Raw genomic sequence first — 22,577 nt, forward strand, 5'->3', positions numbered from 1 at the left:
AGTCTTGTAAATAAGACTAGTGAGAGAATTACAGCAGTCCATGTATAGTAGTAGATGTGGGGGAAAATTAGGCAAATGGTATTTTTGGGGCCCTTTCTTGATATTGTTACAGTTCATAAGACTTCATATATAAGTTGTTGAAAGAGCATCTACATTAATGCAGTGTATGTTTAATGGGCTTTCAAGGCTTAAATGCAAAAATTCCTCAATCATATCTGCAAACAGCAAAAATATTGGTCTTTCTGCCTCCTGCTTCTGAGCACTTCTACCGAGGTGGGCAGCTGCGTGTCTTTTAACTGAAGTTTTGAGGGTTTTGTGTAGTGTGTATTAGGAAGCAAAAGTCCAGCAAGAACATGGTGGATTCACTGCAAGCAATACACTCCTCTTCTGCGGAATAAAGATTTTTTTTTTCTTTTTGTTCGGGGGAAAAACAAACTTGGAGAGAAATAAAGAGCTTGCAGAATGCATAAAGCTACTAAACACTTGGAATTCTGTAACAAAGTATTCCCAGCTGAGTATTTGAATAATTTCAATTGTCAGAAGTGATGTTGTTAATCTGTTAAAATGCAGTTTTGTCTGTTTAAAACCACTTACTTGATGCATATTCGAAGCTTGGTTGAAGCATTAGTCACCACCCTCAGTATCGTTTCCTGCTCTGTTTTGGCTGTCTTAGGCGGTTAATATTAGTGCATGCTTTAAAAGGCTCATTTCAGTATGTGGGAGTTGAAGTATGAACAGTTTCCTCCACCCTTCTGCCCTGTCCTCCTCCCCTGACTTTTCGGTCAAGTTTTTGGCTTATGACTCATTTATTACTGACTCAATTTTTAAAAATCTCTTTGCTGATCTGCTATTTGTAACTTGCTCTTCAGAAATAAGTTTTGCTAGGTGTGCAGTTTCTCTGAGGCAAAACTGCCAATCTCTCCCCAAACTGCATTTGTTATTTCCATGTGACTCGAGGAAGACCGGGCTGGGATGTGGTCCTGTGCTGTGGCTGCTTCCCGGGGGTCTGTGCCAAGGCCATCCTGCCAGGTACTGTGTAGCAAGGGAAGAGGTCTAGCAGCATTTTACCTTCCTATCTTGACTGCATCTGGCATGTCCAGCACAGCTGTGCTAGGTCTTTCCCCAAACATGGGATTTGACGGTTGTGGTTACTCTTTGCTGTTTTTGGACTGAAGCTTCTTCATTGAACTTGAAAGATGGGATGATTAAACTGACGAACTACTTCAGAAGTTGCATAGCACAGGGACAAGTTTTACTTCTTGCTTCCAAAGGAAAATACATTCTTGTATTAAATGGAAACATTATTATGAGCTTTTATCCCCCTTTTTTAACCTATGAGACTTCAATTTTGTGTCATCTTTTATAGTTCACAAACTGGAGTAGCAGTTAAGATAAAACATTTTTAAGTGGTGTAATCAAGTAGAAATTGTGGTTTGCTATTGTTTGGGCTGCCAATTACACCTGGGGCAGAATAGAAGTAGATTTTAATTTTATTATTACCAAACCAGGACCTACTGAAATTAGTTTTTTTAATTTATTGAAGTTAGACCTATGAACCCTCAGTTACGTTACATGCTAACCAAGGGCTGTAGAATCGCTCTGAGCTGTTTATAGAATTGTTGCAGTCACTCCACAAACTCATGCTTTCTAATCTGTTACAATATATAAGGTATTTTTCTTGAACAGTTATTGGACTACTGTAATGTTTTCAAGTTTCTGAATAAATGCAGGTTAATTATTGTACTGCTAATCACACTACTTAATCAGTACAATATTGTACTGATTTAGTTTTACAGTATAAATAATGCTAATAAAAAATATTGTGGATAAACCTCTTTTTCTTTAATCTTAAGGCACTAAGTGTTAAAGGCTTTTTTAAAATTATTTGTGCTCAAGAAAGCTTCTAAAATCCTAAGAAACCAAAATGAGATGGGGAGAGTCTTGTTATCATAGTCTCAATTACCTGCAGCCTTAAGATTTTAAGTATAGCTGTGTGCAAAATAATAAATGAATATATAGTTGCATCCAAAAGTATGTGTTTGTGGTGTATGAAAGAATGTGCAGTGTATTTAAACATACAGTTGAACGAAACATCTGTATTGGGGAAGATAAAATACTACTTTGAACATAAATAAGATGATTTTTAATGAACTAAATGCTTCACTTGGGTGCATTCAGCACCTGAATGTGCAGTAGAAATGGGTTAGAAGAGGAGAGAAGAGCCGCAAGGTGCCCAGGCGGAGAATGGATGTTCCCAGTGCAATCACTATGACCGATTGGGTAAAAGATTAAAAATAAAACAGAGCTGTTGGGCATTGTATCTTACCTAGTATTTACTCTCTGCACTACAGTAATGATTTGTCTATTAGTGTATTTGGCTACAAGAAAAGACAACCAGAAGTGCCATGAGGGGTAGAAAACTCCTCTAAAATACTTACATGTGTTGATCTGGAAGATTCTTGCTACATTATTGTTTTAGATACGCTTATATCCACAAATGCTTTGAGATAAAAGGGGACTTTCTGTCTGTGAATGGCTGCAGTGCTTTGACTGAGAGTATCTGATTTGCAGGGTGAAACTGAAATGAGGATTATAGCTGTTGAACTTCTAGTGTGAAGGGACATTGTGGGAAATGCTGGGAAGATGTTCTGGAATTAGGTTATGTAGATGACATGTCTCCTCTACTATTGGAAATCAATGTTAGAACATGCAGTTTTCAAGACTGCTTGATATGTACCACAGAAACTTCCAAATGATTGGTGATGCCAGCTGACTGCTGTGAAGCAGTGTTGGAATTAAGCCACTGTGGAAAATACCATCTACCTTGCACGGGAATGCCAAAACAGGAGATCCTTCTTGCTGTCTGCTAGCTGTTATGAACATGCATCTGCTCTGCTGTGGCAGTATACGTGTCCAGCCTAGAGGTTAGAAAGAGAAGCAAACCTGAACCAAAATGTCCAAGAGCTTAGCTAGGGCTTGCTAAGGATTCACTGACGCATATGTTTGATTCCATAGCCAGCAAGGGAAACCAAATGAAATATCAAGACAGAAACAAAAGTGTAATTATTCTACAGTTTTTCTGGAGAAATTGGGCTAAGATGAAGTAATTTGCATCATCTTGTAGATATACCTCTTTTGCTTAACGCCTAGGACGATTTCACTCAGGACAGCCACGAGCTGGGAGTGCTGTGTGAGTTATGTAGGCCTCTGAGAAAGGTGTTGCTAGTATTATTCAATAATTGCTTTTATCGACAGTAAAAGTCCCTTTTCATTCACTAGCTGTCAAGTAGTTGTGGTGCAGGAGGTCCACGTTTTTGAACCTAAAGGGTTAAATAGTTGGCCCATTACCTTTCAGAACTTCTAGGACCCTGCAAAATCAACAATTTTATTTTTAAAATCTTAGGAGTACGTAAGTAGCAGTCTGTTTGGGAACATATACAATGAGCTATAAAATATGTAGGGGGAAGAGATAGGCTGTTGGCAGTAGCACCGGGTTGTCTTTCCATTACAGACTAACAAAATTTTGTGCTTCAAGGCTTTGCAACCTGTATGTTGTGTATTGTTCTTGTACAGCAGACAATGCAATTAGCACAAAGATTATTCATAACTGTATTATTTACAGTTACAATGTGAGAAGTTTTGTAACTAGGCATGCGAAGCATAAAACTGGGGATTTTGTTGTTGTTTTTTCTCTAATTTAAATCTCATTGATCCAGTGTAGACTGTCTACAGTTTTAAAATACTTAGCAGGGATGTTCTGAAAAAGTTATGTATGACAGAGGACAGAGCAAACACATTTGCTTTCAAGTTTTTTAACTGGCCTAGGCCTCTGGGAAATGATTTCAAGTAGAACATACTTAGTGGTTTATGTATTTATTTAGGAAAGATGAGAAAAAGGAAGATGTGGCTTCAAGATTCTGATTTTTTGGAGCTTTGCTTCCAAGTCTGGTTGGAGGATGAGAATACAGAGCTCCTGTTCAGTTCTTCAGAAATAAAAGAAAGGAGGAGCAGTGAAAGGGACTTCAAGGATGTCTAGAGGAGACTGAAAAGGTGAAGGAAAACTGTCAGATTTTCACCCTCTAAACATTTCATTGATCCAGAGGCAAGATGAAATCATATTGAAGTTTGCGTATTTAGGGTAATTTGATTTTAGTAACCAGAAATTGCTTAGAGTTCCTTGGATTAAGAAAGGGCAGATTTTGTAACAGTCATGTTTTGATTTGACACTGAAGAGTTGATTTGATGCTTATATACATTATCATTTAAAAAAATGTTTTGAGGATTTAATTTCTTTTTTTCAGTCCCTTGTAGGGTGCCTGGAAAAACCTGCCATAGGGCTATTAAGACTGATGAGAGATCTTTTATGCCAAGGTAAGAGTTTTTAATGTTTTTAATGTGTTTTTTTTTTTTAATGAGATTACCAATTGTGAAATCACTGACAGTTGGGGAAAACTTAAACTGACAAATATATAATGTTTCGTGGTTTGAAATAAAAAGAAAAAAATGCCTGAGCCATGTTTCCTGTAGTGAGGTTAAGAAACACTGAAGCTGTGCTGCCTTTCCTGACGTCATTTGCAGTTGTACGAAGTATGAAGCTGTAAAGACAGTCCAATTTTTACTTTTCCAGGCTAAGTCAAGAGTGTGCCTACCCACCATGACTTTTTTGAAGTCTTGTTATAGTCTTTCTTGGTGGGGTATGTGTCATCAGTTATGCCCAGTATTTCATCGGATTATGCAAAACCATAAAACCACATGCTTTTAGTCCTCCTCATGCAGAGCAGCATATCTGTACCTCATGCTACATGCAGCTCCATCAGCATTTGGAGGAGGAGGAAGAGACTAATAAATACAAATTGTCTTCCTCAGAAGTATAAAAATATACTCAAGCATTTGCATTTCAGAGGGTGCACATCACATCCCAGGTTAGTGTGAAATTCTTGTACTTGGTCTTTGGTGCAATGTTTGCTTGTCTTCACATCTGTTCTTCTCCCCCTATCACAAATTACGAATTTCTTGATGAGCTGGAGGGGCTTTCATAAAAGGAGTGGCTGATTTTTCTTTGGGGTTGAACCTATTGTGTAATTCCTAAGTAGTTCTGCTTTATAGTGGAATCACAATTGTCTGAAGCCTCTGACTGGTTGCAGTCAGTGTTTAACTGTATGGATTCACTTCTCATTTAAAATCTTTGTCTGTGACCATTTGTGCTCTGATGTCCTGTTGTTCAGAACTTTGCTCAAGTTGCAGTCCTTTCCCTTGCTCTTTGTTCTTGGGCAAACCACTTCTTTATGTCTTGGTTTATACGATGTAATAGGAGTACTTTTTGCTCTGTGGGGATCTCTCTCCTGAAAAACCTTGTCAATTTTCCATCATGCTTTCCTCCATAAAGCCTCTCTGCATGGCTCCTTCCACTTATTGGGAAATACCCTTAAGGTTTTACTTATTTATACCTTAATTCAGCCTTTGATTGCAACAGGATGAAAGATCATGCTTGTAGTTAGTGTACAAGTCTTTTGCTGAAAGATGTGGGTAAGTGCATACTCAGAAGTCGGTTTTAAAGCTACAGCTTTGGCCTGACACGTTAATGTGTGTTTACATCTGTCTGTTAGTCCTTCATAGAGGCCCTTCTGTCATCCTGTCTGCAGTACATTTCATTCATTTATATTAAAACAAATAACCTCCTTTTTTCTTGACTTACCCATCTGTTCACAGAGCAGGAACCTTCATTCTTTCTTCCAGAATGAACTAAACAATTTGTGGCTGATAATAGTTGAGTACAAGTTTCTGTCACTTTCCAGATAGTTGGCATTTGTGCCTGTGGTAGCAGAAAAGAGGTGCACCTGTTAAGAGCAAGATTAAGCATGAAAGGTCTTTCCTTTGTATTAAAATCCATTGTTTCAGATGTATGTGTTTTTGGAGGTTGAAGGAATCAGGTTGCAGGCATGTACTAGTTATGCAACAGTGTTAAAAGTTGTGTTTTTGGAAGAGAATATCCTGAGATGTCAAGCGTTTCTCAGGATGGTATTAAAGTTTGGTTTGTTATTATGGATGAAATCTAGACCCTGCTAATGATTATTCCTGTGCTTTAAAGTTGCTTTGCAGATGCTATGTAATTTGAGAGGCTGATATGCAGGAGAAGGGAGCCTTCTGCTCATAGCAGTGAGAGGTTAATTAATAAGAAATCTTTGTCCCACCATTGTCTTGCCACATACAGGTAGCTTTATGTGAATGGGAGGAAGGGGAGAATGGACAAGAAGACATGCTCAATTTTTGTTAGTTCTGAAGGCCAAGATGCAGAAAATAAAATAATAAGGCCAGTTTCATAATGTACATGACAGCACTAAAGGTTGTTTTTTTAAAAAAAAAAAAAAAAAAGACTCCTTAGTGATCATATTCTTTTCTTAATTTGAAAGAAACACTTAAAACCTATAATTTTGTATTGTTTTTAAACATAATCTTTGCTGCACAGCATGCTAGTCCACTGCACAAAGTTCTGGATGGAAATGAATAGTACTGTGTATAACTGTTTTTAGGTGGGCATAAATAGTTTGCCAAATGTTAGTTGGCTAGGATACTGCAGAGTAATTTCTTGAGCACTCTGTTCAACTTGTATAAACAGGTAATATTAACACACTTGTAAAAGAGCTACAGGATAAAATTAAGATGTGTAAGATTTACAGTAATAAGGCTCATGTGTTTCAGGATCTTAGTTTCCTATTGCACCTGAAAAAAATAATCAGCAGATACTGCAGAGAAGAAATGAGAAGTTAGTCTTGTACTGCTCTCAGCTGAAACTTTCCCACAAGCATTTTTACTATAAATAAGAAGTGAAAGACTTCACAGCTAAATTTAACTCATAGCTTGATTAGTTTGGGGGCTTTCTTGGCTGGAGCAGACTGAAACTATAGGGAGATAAAGATGGACTGGATCAGTAAAACTATTTATACTTTTTAAAAGCACATCACCTTTTAATTTCTGAGAATTGAGTATTATCAAGGGGGAGGGAAAAATTGCTGATTCCCCTTCCTTCCCATCCAAGTACACAATTTCCTCTTTTTTTTTTTTTTTTTTTTTTTTTTTTTTTTTTTTTAAAAAAAGGAAGTGAATGTTGCTTCTTGGGGGAGCTTCCAAGCAGAAGAGTTTGCAGGTGCTAGAATTTTCACGAAAATGTTGTCAACTTATTACAGTGCATAAATGTTGCTTAGTCTTTTTTTTTTTTAGATATTCAGAGTTACCATACTGGAAAATCCCTTTCAAGTTGACTTATTTTCTCAGTTTCTATGAAGTTGAGTAACTGCAGCTCTCAGACTTCAAGAGTTGAAGAAAAACAGCCCCAAGGTGCTTAAAATCATAATTTTAAGCTGCTTCTGATAACTTTAGCTTTATCCTCCCTCTAACGTTTGGGTGAGGGAAGAACAGTTTAGCTGTGTAATCAGACATGGCCACAGCCGGGGCAGGCCGGTTCAGATTTGTAGCTCATTTTTAAAACAGCAGAACACAAAGCTGGGTTAAGTGACCACAGTATTGGCATGTGGTTTTGCCTCTTAGCTGCACACAGGACTCTGTCAACCTATATTTGTGGCAAATATAGATTGTAAAAGATAGTGCAGTTGAGGGATGAGAATTAGGAGACTTGAGCAGTGTCTCTGATCTGTTCAGCTGCTTTCAGCTTGCAGTACACAGGTAGTTCAACAAGATGGAAGGCACGTTAGCTATTTTCTCTGACTTGCTGCCTAGCTTTATCATCATAGGACTAACTTCTGCCATACTAAATGCAGCTCTGACTGGGACTGGAACTGGGGTGTGTGGCAGTGCTTGGATTTCCTTTTAACTCTGCGTGCACTAAATTGTCTATTTGGAAATTTAAGTGACAGAAAAATTTTGTCCCAATTTAGTGATTATAAAAACAGAGTTTGTCTGTGAGTTGTCTGTCCACAGTTGCAAAGAAGCAGCACCACAGTTAAACTTACGATCCATGTTCCTTGCAAGCCATTTTTAACAGTAGTCAGCAAGTACCGAACTGCTAGAACACATTTTTACTTTTAAAACGGTCTTCAGATTGTACCCAGCGAACTCATACATCTGCAGCTGAAGTTGGTTGGAAACGCGCCTGGGAAATGGCACTTACGCCGTCTCATAGCGTTCGTGTTTCTGGACCCTTACTTGGGAAGAAGCCGCTGTCCGGCCAAGGCGGAGGATAATTAGCTGCTGATGTCATTGTTTGCCCCAGCGCCTTGGCGGCGGCCGGCCGGCCGGCTCCTCGTGTAAACACGGCGTAAATGTTTATCGCCAGCTTTGTCATTTGCCTTATTTGTCGGGGAATCTTGATGAGAATGAGAAACTTTCTGCCGCTGCACAGCGACTTGAGGGAGTTGAAAGATTTCCTTAAAAAGGCACAGGCATTACTTGGAAGAGCGGAGAGGTTTCTGACTTGGCAGCTGTAAGTTAGGCCTGACCTTTTCCAGAGAGAAAATACTGACCTAAAACACTCCCTGCTGGGGTGGGTGGGAGAAGTAAACCTTTTTCCTTACATTTCACTAACCTAACTTTCTTATTTAAAGCTTGCAGCTTTTTGCTGTAAAAAGTTGGGAATGCCGAGGAAAGGTGGCATAAGCTAGTATTAATGCTGTGTGAAGCTGCAGGGCGCATTTGTATGCGACACTCGCTGGACTGCAGCAGCCAAATGTTTCTACCGTAATTGTTTTTTACCCTCTTCCTTTCCAAACAGCCAGAAGGCTAACAGATCTAAGTTTTCGTATGTTAAAACTTAGGAGGAAGTGAATTCCAGGGCAAATCTTGAAATAGTTTAAATGCTTTATGACAAATTAAAAGGAAGTATTGAATTACCTAGTTCACTATAAGAATATTGGATCCTGTATAGGAATTAAACATAGTTTGTACATTTGAGTACTTGAACATCTTAGGAGAAAATCTTTAGTTTCAGCGTTATTTTTGAGTTTAGAATAAACTGGAGCTATTGGAATAGAGCATTTGAGTACTGAGATTGAAAATTAAAGAATCTTAGCTATTACTGAAGAGATTTTTTTTCTCACTTGTATTTAAAGAACTACAGTATGGAGTTACCTTCAGAATATGGTGCCATACATTCGTATGTATGGTACAATTTTAACTCTTTGCTTTTTTCTTGCTTTCCAGATCGTCGGTATTTAAACAGACCACATCATGCGTGAGTACAAGCTAGTAGTCCTTGGTTCAGGAGGTGTGGGGAAGTCTGCTTTGGTGAGTTTGTTAGGAAGTGGTTCTGAAACCCTTGTGTGTGTATATTTATACACATACACACACATTCAAAATTGACCTATCATTGCAAATATTACTTGTTGAATGTGTTAAGATATTTGTGTTACTACAAGTCGCTCTGCATTCTTAAAAGTAACTACTCTTGTACTGGTGAAATGTACTTTGTGAATTGTAGTGTCACAGTTTTGGAGAAGGAAATGTTGAGGTGATAATCACTGCTAGAGTAGCTAGCCTTTCATTTTTGCTTTTTGTGTGAGTATATTACAAATAATTGCACATCTTTGTCTTTGAAGTATTAAAAGCTGAACCTAGATTAAAATGATGAATTAAGTCTTGCCTTGTATGATACTGAATTGGTGATGAATTTAATTTAGGAATATACCTTGAAGGCAGTATGTTTTCTGTTGTGCACTGAACCTGAATGAGTAGCCTGGCCTGAAAGCACAGTGGTAGAGTAACAAGTCACCTCCAGTGTCTGCAGTGCAGAAGAGTAAAAGCAGACTGACACTTTGCTCTCCTTAAGTACTGGTGGTGTTTCTTATAAGAGGTTTACCTTGCATGGTTGACAGCAGAGCATTGTAAGTTTTCAGTCACCTATTTATCAAGTACCAGTCAAGCAGCTTTCTGCTGCAAGAAAGGTGAAGAGCTGGTCAAGTGTAAAGTTATCTAAAACAAGGAAATACACCATGTCACTTCTTGCAGAAGATGGTAATAATTACCAGCCACTCATATTGCAGGTTGCTGCTTCTTTCATCCTTTTTCATTCTCCTAAGATGTGCTGGTGATATGCTCGATAAATCACCTGCAGAACCCAGACAAAGAGGAGGAAAGATTGTACAATTATATATCAAATTTGATGTATTCTTTTGGAGATCCCATCCTAACCTCTACAAGATGTAGATGTAAAATCTTTTTCTGGTATACCCTATTCTGATATACTTTGAAGTTTTCTCATTTTTGATATAAAAACTTAGTCAGAATCTATCACTAATAGTTTTCAGAAACTGAAATATGAATACTTTTTTTTTCTAAATATAGATAATATTTTTTCAAAATTCATTTTCATAAAGCTCTGAAGATTCTGTTTTTCTTCATCCTATACCATGTGTCCTTCCACCTCTAGAGGTACAATTTGGACCAATTAAGTCCTCGGCTTTTATATGTATGTACTGCTAGTGGGATTATTGTGAGAAGTCTGATAAACAACACTTAAGTTCTTTTTAATGGTATAGGTGCATGTAGCAATATATTGTAAATCATATGTGACAGTGATCCTGTGTGTTCATAATTGGACAGAGTAGGTGTCGATTGGTGAGTGAGAATAATATTTAGCCTACAAGATGACTATTTACTTACTTACAAGCAGTAGAATACAAGATGGGATTTAAAATAATATGATGGTCACTTTAAATTTATTCTTTGAACTGTATAAACTAAAATGTCTAACAAAGAGGTTGGTGTTCATTTTCAGTTCTGTGCTTTCATTGAGAGTTTAGATTACAATATGGTGTTGTTTCACTACAAATCCTCCTGTTGTTTTAACTCTTCTCTGCCAATGTGATGCTGATTTTACCTTCTGGTAATGACGACAGAGCAGAAAGCCCTGTGAATGTATCAAGGCACAGTTATTTTGTTGGCTCTTTTATAACTGTTTCCTGTGCAGTACTTTGCTCTCCAATTATGAGGGTAAAAATCTTCTGGAGGGTCAGTGGGTATTACCAGGAATATCCAGTTATGCATAGTCTTGCATAGAATAGGAAACTGGAGTCAGGACACATGATCTTCAAATCAATGGAAAATTACAAAAGTTGTGGGTCAGCACATAATCTGAAAACAAACCAAAATTTTTATATACTCCCTGGGCTTCTCTGTAGTAAATAGGAAGTGTATCAAACTTGAAGAATATTATATAGTAAGTTAGCTTATGGAGTTGTCTGTGTAATTGTTAATTTTATTTTAATACACAAGCATTTGCAGTTGAGATGACAAAGTCAGAATGGTGATTTCTTACAAATGAAAAAATTGAGAGCAAGTTAGGTATATTCAGTTAATTTTCTTGGTGAGAAGCACTATATTTGTGACTATAAAATAAGACTCTGGATGTTGTAGCACAGAAGTGAAACATTGCAAGTGGTTTCTCGTGTGCTAGTGCCCTTGTGCTGAAGGATGGTTTACAAACATAGGAAAATACCTCACAGAATATAAATGTAGAATGTGACTGACTTCAGTTTTCAAATGTCAATTTTGAATTCAATTGTCAAATGACAAAGCTCTTTAGATTTTTTCTGGTTAATAACTGCTAAAAAAAAAAACACTCTAAAAGCTGTGTAATCTGAAATTCTTCTGCTTACTGTTGGAAGCTTGTTGTCTGTGTAACATTTGTATCTTATGTTAATAACAATAACTTTCATAATGATATCATTGAGATGTGTTATCTGAAAGACTGGGACAACTGTTCAGTGTGACTAGAAGATATCAGGGAACCAAAGGCTTGGATCCATAGAGAATAAAGTAGGTTTGTTTATTGAATGGAGATTTTTAAAAAGAGGTACTACCAGGAAGCTTTTTTCTTAAAATAAAAGAAATGGGACACAATGAAGAACTGCTCAGTTTCCAGCATACAACAATATTTTCTGCAGAGATCTGGCATAGGCTGCTTTCTGAAAGTCTGAAAATACCTGTGTGCCATATCTGAACCCTGTTGCAGAAAAATCTCAGCTTTCTGCCTGAACAAAATATGACTTCTCCAACCAGGTAGTGACTTAGTAGAATTTGTGTTAAAAAAAAAAAAAAAAAAAAAAAAAAAAAGCAGGAGATTCTGTTGGCAAAAGATAGTTGGTGTGCTTGTTTATCTTAGAGATAAAATAAGTGCTGTGATCTTGGTGGTTATCCACTGCTTTGTTTTACTAACATCAACCAAACCTCCTAAACACTCCTACACTGCATTAGTGCATGTTATTACGTTATTGCATATTCTTACATAGAATGGGAAAGCGAGGCACAGACTTTGGGCCGTCCCTGGTGATAGGGCAAATGAGCATTAGCAAAAATACTAGGATTCTGTGGAGCACAGCTCACAGAGCTAAACTTGTGCAGTAATTTAAGCAGCATGTCTGCATGGGAGTAAAGGAAAACCAACTCATACCAAAACTATAATATAAATCAGCCTAGAATTTACCACTGTGAAACCTGCACAGATCTGTCTGGTCACACTTGCTTACTGTTAATTCCCAAAACTAAGCCCACTGAGGAGAAACTACTGTTTTACTCTCCCATGTTAGCTGTTTTTGTAGTGCTGGAGGGATCTTGTACAGCTGCAAATAAGAAGAAAGACCTAAGAAAGACATGTTCCTCCTGTTCATGAGGAGAAGGTACTGAAAAGTAAAAGGCTTCTCTTGTAAGAAGGATGAGGAAAACTATGGAATGGCATGAGACAAAGCTCAAGTACAACAAGTACAGAGCTAAAATTACAGCTTGAGGGGAAATATTCACCGTAGTTTTATTTTGAATAATTATAAAGGGGAAGAGAGACTTCCTCTTCAAAATGAAAGTTTTCTCCTTCTTCAGTGACTTAATATAAATTGACTCTCTGGAGAATCTCCATATTTAACTTGTCACTTTGAAATATGTCTGTACTCTGGGCATATCAGTTAGTCCGCTATAGCTCTAACATGATTGAGTTGAAACTCAGCCCTTAAATAGAGAGGTTTTCCGCAATGTATTTTTCTCCAGAATCTTCATATTGCTGGTTCTTCCAATTTACTTTCAAGACTTCTACATTTGGTGCTTTTTATTCTCTAAAGTTGCAGACTCTTAAAATGAAGTGATTTCGTTGAGGATATCATCTTCTATGAAAAGCAAGCAAGCAAACAAGTTAGGTTTCAAAAAAGCTTTGAAACCTGGTATGAAGTGATTCTTAAAATGACAAAGTATGCAGATTTTATTTAAGAAAAAAATTGAAATTGTGTATGTCTTTATCTCTGTACCATATTGAATGTTAATGGTTAGCAGTGCTGAGTAATTTCTGTGCTGTTGCTTTTTATATAAAGTACTTCTTGATAGATGTTACTGGTCATGTTGAGTTCACTTCATTTTTTTTCTTCTCCTTTCCTCTTCCCCTAGACTGTACAGTTTGTTCAGGGAATTTTTGTTGAAAAATATGACCCAACAATAGAAGATTCATACAGAAAGGTAAAATAAGATTTTTTTTTAAATTTTCTCTCAAGTCTCATAGAGCTTGCATATAAAACTCACTGTAATGAAAAAAATTTACCTGGGAAAATGTTATAGATTTTTTAAGCATCAGTTTATAGTTGCCATTTTATGCATCAATATTGGAAAATATTGCATGCAGATAGTTTTCTCTGTCTTATAGAGTACTTCAGCAGCTTAGGGCCTCTGAATTCTATCAGACAAATTGCATTGGCTACAGTAAAGTTGAATTACCACAGAATGACAAATTTTTCTGTTAATTTGACTGCTCCTTAACTTAGTTCTGTTTAATAAAAGGAGTTGAAGCTTTTTACTCAGAGTCTTCATGTTCAGATCTTTGGCGACTCCATGGCAGTTTGAGGCTACAACTCAGTTGTTTTGCCTGTTTCTTTGTTAGAGATTATTACACCTGTCCAGAGATGAGTCTTGTGTATCGTCCCAAACAATCATTGTTTTTTCTCTTGTTAATAAGCTGAGGTATGAGCTATGGCAGCTAGGAGACTAGTATGCCACCAATCCTGTTGCCTGTGCTTCTGATTGACACATGAGGATAGGTATGTCTCGACCAAACTAATGTCAGGACTGTTTCAGATCTGTTTGCTGTAACCTGATACATTACTACTTCAAAACATAAATGCATTGGCATTTACCATATGTATGATATGTGTGGAAGTTATAATAAAGGATATATATACACCATCATCACCATAGATTTTATTACTGTAGCATAGTAATTGCTTTCTATTGTTTTCTTTTAGTAATGGCTGTTTCACCATTTAGTTTAAATGTATTCCGTTTGGTTTGAAGGCATATAAAAATCTTCATAGCCTTTTTGGATGCAAGCTTGTAATTGCCGAGCAAAAGTCCTTGTCCAAATCCTTGATACTGTGGTGTTACGTAATTCTGTCAACAGAGCTGCATTCTTCACTCAAATTGATATCAAGTAACCCATTGTTTTACAGATTAGCATAATTGTTGTCGTAATTAAAGGCACAAAAACCAGAAAACAAAGAACTTGTATCATTTGTGCCTGTGATAATTAAATGTAAATACTGTTAGGAGTTCTACAGTTGAATCTGTTTGCCTTTCCTGGAATTAGCCTCATTTGATCTCCAGCATTTCTTAGAAAATAAAAGGCTTATAAAGCCTAACTGTAAGAATCATCTTTTTGCTTCATCTATTTTTTTTTTCCTTCCTCGCACCTTTTTCTCACGAGCAAACAAAAAGTGAAGTCCTTTGATTTGTGAGGATGAGTTTTATCTCACCTAAGTTGAGATGTTTACAATGAGCTACTTATTTAGGTCTTTATAATCAATAAAGTCCTGGACCAGAAGTGAACTGACCCAAATGTCTAGCTTAAGGTGCAATTCATTCACTTTTCAGAGGTGCCTTTCTGACTATTGGGAAAGTGCAGGTGTCTGGCTTATTTTGAGATATTTACTTTAGAAGTCTGAAATTAAACTGAGATTCTTCTTGTCCAACCATCTTATTTCAGACTTTTTAGTTTTAATTGTCTCTTCCCTTTTTTCCCCAGCAAGTGGAAGTAGACTGTCAACAGTGTATGCTTGAAATTCTCGACACAGCAGGGACAGTAAGTATAACTTTTTTCCTCTAATAGGTACAGAGTTTCTTTGTTAAGAATGAGATGAGATATGAAGAGTAGAACTTAGTATACTAATTTTTTCCAAGGAAAATCGATTGATCAGTTGCAGCAATCTAAAACTGAAGGGTTTTGTTAAATAACCCCAAAATCAATATGGTGAATGTGCCTTCTGCAATCTTGCCAATAGCATAATGAATTTGTTCCCTACCTCAGTGCTATAATGTAGAAGTTAATGCTTCTTATGTTGCTAACCTCTTCTGTGTCATCCTTTCTTCTCAATAATATATCATTGTCACGGTATCAACCTGCTGATACTGGGAAATGGCAAGTTTTAGTCTTGCTAGTGCCTAGAATACACAGACAAAAAAGACAAGATCTTAAGCAACAGGCTCTTTGTTAAAATAAAGCATCATTTTTGTGTGATATTCTCAGATGGAAAGGTAGAAAGGAGAACAAGGACTTAGCAATAAGATAGCATCCTTCTGTAGCTGATTGTGGGCAGTTTGAAGTGCTGATTTATTTCAGCTGCTTCTTTTAAAATAGCCGCTAACAAGAGTACTGTTTTAACCTCTTTTCTTACATCTTCATTCAGTAAGGAGGTCACTTCACTGGAGGGCTTTTCTCCAAACAGGCCTGAAGGGAGCAGTTTCCCCTTCCTGTGGGGAGAAAAGGGGGTGTATTCAGAGCTCCTATGAATTGAAGGTGCTTCTAGGCAATGCTTAACCATTGCCTCTTGGCATGTCACATTAGCTCATGTGGAGGGGATTTCATCAATAAAGGTTTTGTACCTTTCAAAGAATCATCTACTCATCTTCTACTCATCATCGTCTACTCTCAGGTTATGCTTTCCTGATGCTGCCTTGTATTGCAGTGAGGAGGCCCATGTCATCCTACCTTCCTCACAGCAGCCAAAAGCCTTGAAGTAACACCTTTGCCATTCCAATGTCACTTTAATATCCTGCAAAATCCTGTTCACTAGGTAAACAGACCTTGTAATAGAGTGAACATCACAGGGAGAGTATGTTTCCTAAAATACAGTTACTATTTGATCTGGAAAGTTTTGAACTTTATGGACAATAATGCAAAGACACAGAAGCAGGAAGCATTATTACAGAGTTCTGTGAAAGGGTCCCATTACTAACCTGGACAAAAGACATAGCAATCTGATACAAATTTTATAGTCTGCTCCTGCAGTGCTGTACACTTCACTGCATTGAACCTTTAAACCATTTTCAGGCTACAAATGGCTATGTGTATAAGCGTACGTTCAAAAGTGATTTGGCACTGCCTTCCCACAGAGTCGTGCTTGCAATGAGCCATGAGGATGTGACACCTAAGCCTTTCTCAGTGTAGAATTAGAGAGGAAATTGAATTTACAATCCATATCTGTTATCTGGAGGATTGGTCTGATGGCAGGCTCATGTTTAACACCATATTACACAATAAATGGAAGAATACTACAAAATGTGAATCAAATCTAACTCGTTATGGTTTTGGGGCATACATTAGTCCATCTGAGGATATGTTTTTATTGCTTTTCTTGCTGTTTTTCCTGGTTTTTTGAAAAGCCTTTTTTTTTTTCCCCTAACAGGGGAAAAACCAAAGGGAAAGAGATGCTTTAAGGCTTAAATTCACTTATGTCAGTGGATTTCCATATGGGATAAAAATGTAAATGTATGCTGTACTGTACTACAGTCTTGTCTCCATTAGAATAAAAATTTGTTTGTGAATGTTTGTAGGCTGCATTTATGCGCTAATTTTTTTTTTTTTTTTTTAATATTTGATTACAGGAGCAATTTACAGCAATGAGGGATCTCTATATGAAGAATGGTCAAGGGTTTGCACTAGTATATTCTATTACAGCACAATCCACATTTAATGACTTACAGGACCTGCGGGAGCAGATTTTACGGGTTAAGGACACTGAAGATGTAAGTAAAATACCTTTTTGCAAAAGGTTAAAATGTTTCTGTAGCTAAACATACAGGTACCTGTATGTGAGCAGAATTTCTTTCTGTGATATTCTTTACTATATAGCCAAATTTGTGTGGAAGTAACTTTTCTAAAACCTCTGATACTAACATTTTCAGTGTTGTTACTTGGGGACAGCTCCTAGTAAGGGGTATAATGAAGCCAGATTTCCATGTGTACTGAAGATCTAACAGTCTTTGCAAATGGTAGGAGTTGATTTAAAAAAAAAAAAAGTTGTTTTTTTAAAAAAAAAAAACTCTTTTCCAGTGTTTGCATTTATTTTTATAACAATATACTTTAGTAGAACCTTGTTTTTCCTTGACTTTGAGGGAAATAATAGTTGAACTTGTCCATAACAATGTTCTTCAGTAGATCTTCAACTGCCTTACAATGCAGACTAATACCACTTTTCTCAGATCTCTAAAGTGGAAATAAAGAGAGATGATGGTTTCCTGAAGGTCATCTGTAAAGTGTCTCAAATCCTAGGTCATAGCTGTATGTTTTAAGCTAGGCTGTCTGCTTTAGGCATATGTATGAAAAATATAATCAAAAAATCAAATTGATTATCTTAGACTATAAATAGAAGGAATATATTTGGCTGATTGACTAGATTGTGCTTTGTGATTTAATTACCATTGTTGTTATAAGATTTTTCTTGTGAAGTGTCTGAAAGTTCTTTTATTTTCATGTCATCGTGTGAGAGTGGGAGCTATTGGCAAGGACTGGGAAGACAGGGTAGGGGTTTGCTAACTTGCCTTGGCTCCAGCTGCCTCAGCAGCAATGGGAGTGTTGAACCTTTTAACAGTTTCTTAAATAAATAGCCCCTGGTCTCGCTGGCATGAAGTAGCGAGTCCCCTGCTATGACTGTACTGGTTCAGTTTGCATAGTCTCTTGATTTGTGATCTCTGCTTTATTCAACTCCATCAACTGTGAGAACCAACAATTCTCTTATGACGTGTCTCAGAGGACTGTCAGATGCATAGCTGTTTAGACTCATTAATCAGAATGTAAACCCAAATGAAGAGACTTTTTATCCTGTTTTCAGTTCTAAGAAAAGTTCTGTGCATTTATCTATGGGGAGAGGCAATTGTATTGCTCTTACTAAGCAATTTTCAGGAAATGAACCAAAACATTGGTTTTCATTGCTTCTCTTGCTTTACCATGTCTACCCATGCTTAACTATTCCTTTTTACAGAATTTTAGGTAATCGTATAAAAATGCACTGATTTAATTTCTTTTAGTGTAGCCATTTGTTTCACGGTGGATTCTTTTACACTTTGCATTTCTAAATCTGTGATGTGGGTGAAGTTGCAGGTGGCTTTTGCTATGGTAGTCAAGTGAGTAGTGGAGCTGTGTGGGAACTTGCCGCTCATGCAGGCTTCCTCAAGAGGAAACTGCAATTAAATTTTGTGGCTGAACGGTAATATGTTCAAGGGGTTGCCCTGAGAAGTGTGAAAAAGATCCTGTACTTTTTTCTACTGACAGCTTCGAAGTAGCTGCTGCCTTTGAAGTTGACTGCTTTCGGTCTGTATCAGTTGCTTGCATGGCTCGCGGAGTGGTGAAACTAAAGCAGCTTCTCTCATTCATGTCCCCTTATCTTGAAACTTTCTGGCAGTTAGCAGTGGTGACGGTCAGTAGACGGGGCTGGGACACATGTTTAGGCCAAAGCATAGGCGAAGCGTGTACGTTGTATTTAAATAGCCACTCAGGCAGATGCGGTTTGAACAGTGAGGTCGAGTGCTCTGGAGGGGGGTGAACGCAGCACCGTGGCTGCGGTGTTTGGGAACTGAGGGTCGGCTCTTGCAGTTCATCCTTTCTCTTAGATCCTTGTTGTTCCTCATCTGTGATTACCTTGTATTTTAAGGTTTTGGTACCCTGCTTGGTTTAACAGGCTGAACGTCTATGTAAAAGTGATTTTCATTTAGATAGGGATTATACTTGCGTAAATCCCTGGTTACATGATTCTTTTATTAGCCTCTCGGTCAAGGCACGGCGCTGCTCAGTCAGCTGCACTGGTCAGAGTGGAATTTGCACTGTAAGCTGGTCAAGTCCATCAAACAATGGAGACGGTTACTTTCATTTTTACTTCAGTTCTTTGATTTAGTTATTAAAATGCATCTATTAATTTTGTGTTAGTGAATCCAGATTTGAGAATGCTTTGAATATTTAAACTATGCTTTGCTAGAAAAATGCACACCTTCCTGTATTTAGTTTAGGTTGTTTCTTTTAAAATTCCAATACTTTAACCATTAAATTATGTATATATAACAAAGTTTGAATTCCAGTCTTATAAATGGAATAGTAAGTGGTCAAAAGCTAGTTTTTTGTTATGTTCCATTTTTTACCCTATGATAAATAATTTTTACCTTTGAAAATAACCATAGTCTCATATTTTTCAACTCTGTATTGCTTACCCCACCCGAGTATAACATTTTTCCTTCTATTCCACGTATTAATATTTTTTGGTTGCTGAACATGTTCAAAATACATTTTTGTGTTTCCAAATGGGAAAATTTCTTTTAGTTATCTAGAAAATTGTAGAAAGTATGATTAAGTTGATACAGTTGTAAATACTTTGTGAAATAATCTTTTTTGGATTTGCCTCTTCTGTTTTGTGATTTGGAGTTTTGAATGTAATAAGTAAAACTTTCTATAGTTGTGTTAGAATTACAAAAATTAATCTTGGCTGTACTTGAAACCAGGCAATCACTTTGCATAAAATCAAATACTAATATTGAAATAATTTAAATAAATGTATGGTGTGCTGTAAGTTATCAAAGTGGATAATGATTCATTTTTTGGCTGGAAAACACTGTTTTTCAGCTGTTTTTTTCTGTAGGTTGTGGTGTGTTGAGGGGATGGATTGTTTCTTAGTTTTTTTTTTTTTTTTTTTTGAGGTCTTTCTGACCTGTCATCTTTCTTTGTGGGCTACAGCCAAGCTAGAGAACACATGGCTGAGAAGCAGAAAAAGCCTCCTGAAATCATATCTCAGAGTATTGTTTTTAAAACTTCCTATTGTTGATGCATCTTTTTGTACAGTTTGTTGCTCCTGAAAGAGTTTTAACTTGGTAACTAAACATAAGTGATGAAAGCAAGCCTTCTGCTGCTTACATTCACTGAAATTTACTGATACTTTCAGAGGGGAACATGTTTCTGCTTTCATGAATGCTGATCGTACTCGTCTCAGCAGTGCAAGAAGTGAATATAATCTCGACCACAGTGAACCTGCAGTCAGAAGTTGGTTAACTGGTTGATAGAAACCGCTTAATTATTGAACAAGAGACCTAGTAGCTTATGTTTTCACTCTTGCCATTTGTTGGAGGGCTGTTGTAGCTGTCTGGATACGTTTAAAGACTTCTTTCTGTGGAGTCTAATGCAAACAAATCGCTAATATGCACTTACTAGCGCAAGGTCATTTTCCTAGGGTATTAAATTTCAGTGATTTTTCTGTAGGAAATGTCATAAGGAATGTGGTTTCCTCAAGGCACTCCTTCCCTCCTTCCTCGTGAAGGAAGGAGTGGGAAGGTGGCTCACTGAGGCATTTCAGAAAGCCAACAGCTTAGGGAGAGGACTAGATGTCCTTTCATCATTCTCTTAAACAGATGGTTTGCCTGTATTTGTGTTGTAGGTATAGGATGAAGCTTTTGAACATGTATCAAATGTTTGTTTTAATATTATGTGAGATTACTTGTTAAAAGTGAAGTCGTTTCAGGAGTTGAGCTGTTAGTAACTAGCTGGAAAATTTTAATTATTTCTAAACTGACTGTATTGATTTGTGCCTTTTATAGTGTAAGAGCCTCTTTTTCCACATTTATATAAAACATGTCAATAGTATGATATTATATACCAATCAGAAAGGCAAATGGTCTTGTACACAGGGCTGTGGAAGTACTTGGTTGCAAAGAACTGTTCTTATTCTGTTCCTCCTTATTCCACATCCAGGGGAGTGCTTTTTCAAATGAGTTTCTGTTTATTTTCTGCGGTTTGACAGCAGATTGACAAAACAGGTCAAAAGGGCCAAAACATGAAGTATATATGAATACGTATGCTTTATATTCTATTGCCTAAAATAGATTGATTTGGCAGGCAGTTTAGCCTCATGTCACATGAAAGTCTTCAAATGCATTTCAGTATTGAATTATGTTTTTGATTAGAATAGCATTGGATATAGATACCAGAAAATAGATCTTTCCTAATTTAAGAAGATTATGCTAAAATATTACTGTTTGGTTTTATCATTGTCCTCCATGTGTTTAATTGCAACTGAATCAGGGTGGCCACAGGATGGATTTTGTTCAACCCTTTTCCAGCTCGCATCTAAAATGTAGTCTAGCTTGTGAGTTTGTCTGAATTTCTGATTTCTATGGATTTGTGTACATTGTCTGTTGGCTACTATCTTTTCTTTTTCCTCATATGCTCTTTTCTTTTTCTAATCTAACTCTATAGGAAATATTAGAGGTTTGGAAGAAACTGTCTTTGAGCTATAGCTTTGCTTGAGCTGTCCATATTATATATTGAGTTTGCTTACCTTTCTCTTGTTTTTTTTTTTTTTTTTTTTCTTTTTTTTCTTTTTTCTCCAGGTTCCAATGATTCTGGTTGGCAATAAATGTGACCTGGAAGAAGAACGCGTAGTCGGCAAAGAACAGGGTCAAAATTTAGCAAGACAGTGGTGTAACTGTGCCTTTCTAGAATCATCTGCAAAATCTAAAATCAATGTTAATGAGGTAACTATCAGCTGTTCCTTTGTCTTTGCTGCTCCAACATGAATGCAACATTAAACTGGCATGCAGCCATCCTTACACTACTTAATCATGAAAGTTTGGGGTGGTTCTGGAGTCTCAGCCTGAGGAAGTCTTGATGCAGTGTATTTCCTATCTGTTCTCTATTTGTAATGAAATATACTCCTTTTATATGTAAAGGATGGGTGACTTTTCCAGATAAATGCTTTGTATAGCCTATGTTAGAGGGCATAAATAGCAGAGGGTCCTGAGTAAGTGTGATTCCCTGGATGACTGTTACCTGAGATGAAAAGGTACACTTTTCAGATAAACTTTAAGATAACTGCTGCCATTCAGAACATGGATTGTGCCCCATTGTATTACCTGTCATGTTACACGGTGTTGGCTGTTGTGTTTGAAGGTGTTTACTTCTCACATTCCTGCTACATCTGGCTGCTCAAACAGACATCCCATCACAGTTCTTCTGTGGTAAGCTGCTAATTTACTGAAACCAGGTCCAAACATACAGTTATCTAAGCAGTTCCCCGTGTTGAACTGAGAAACACCCATGCAAACAGGCGTGCCTTTTGCTGCTGTCTGAGGTGATGGAGCTCTGCTTGACACTAGGCACTAAGCTTAGTCTCCACTGCAAATTTTCTGACTGTAATAGAGGCCAGGTTTTCAGTCACAAATGCTAAGGTGATTCCAATGAGCAGAGCTGGTTTGGTGCCAAGAGATAACTGAGCCCATTTAGGAGACTTGTGTGATAAGGACAAACAGTGGGATCTTGGATTGGGCCCAGAATTAATTTGGCAGCT

General features: G+C 37.1%; 1 protein-coding gene across 8 annotated transcripts in view; it reads left to right on the forward strand.

Annotated features, from left to right (window-relative positions):
- The window catches only part of RAP1A (RAP1A, member of RAS oncogene family), a 46,803-nt gene that overhangs the window by 18,226 nt on the left and 6,000 nt on the right, over positions 1–22,577 (forward strand). For 5 of the 8 annotated variants that reach the window (XM_062595293.1, XM_062595295.1, XM_062595292.1 and 2 more), the window contains 6 exons: positions 4,302–4,371; positions 9,154–9,237; positions 13,378–13,446; positions 15,002–15,058; positions 16,861–17,001; positions 21,622–21,765. In XM_062595293.1, the coding sequence (XP_062451277.1) occupies positions 9,181–9,237; positions 13,378–13,446; positions 15,002–15,058; positions 16,861–17,001; positions 21,622–21,765 (468 nt within the window). In that variant the 5' untranslated portion in view covers positions 4,302–4,371; positions 9,154–9,180. Of the gene's footprint in view, positions 1–4,301; positions 4,372–8,331; positions 8,438–9,153; positions 9,238–11,894; positions 12,010–12,536; positions 12,627–13,377; positions 13,447–15,001; positions 15,059–16,860; positions 17,002–21,621; positions 21,766–22,577 lie in introns of those variants that run through there. The other 3 variants (XM_062595300.1, XM_062595298.1, XM_062595297.1) reach the window with 3 other exon arrangements.

The sequence above is a fragment of the Rhea pennata genome, chromosome 25, assembly GCF_028389875.1.
Source record: "Rhea pennata isolate bPtePen1 chromosome 25, bPtePen1.pri, whole genome shotgun sequence".
NCBI classification, from domain to species: Eukaryota; Metazoa; Chordata; class Aves; order Rheiformes; family Rheidae; genus Rhea; species Rhea pennata.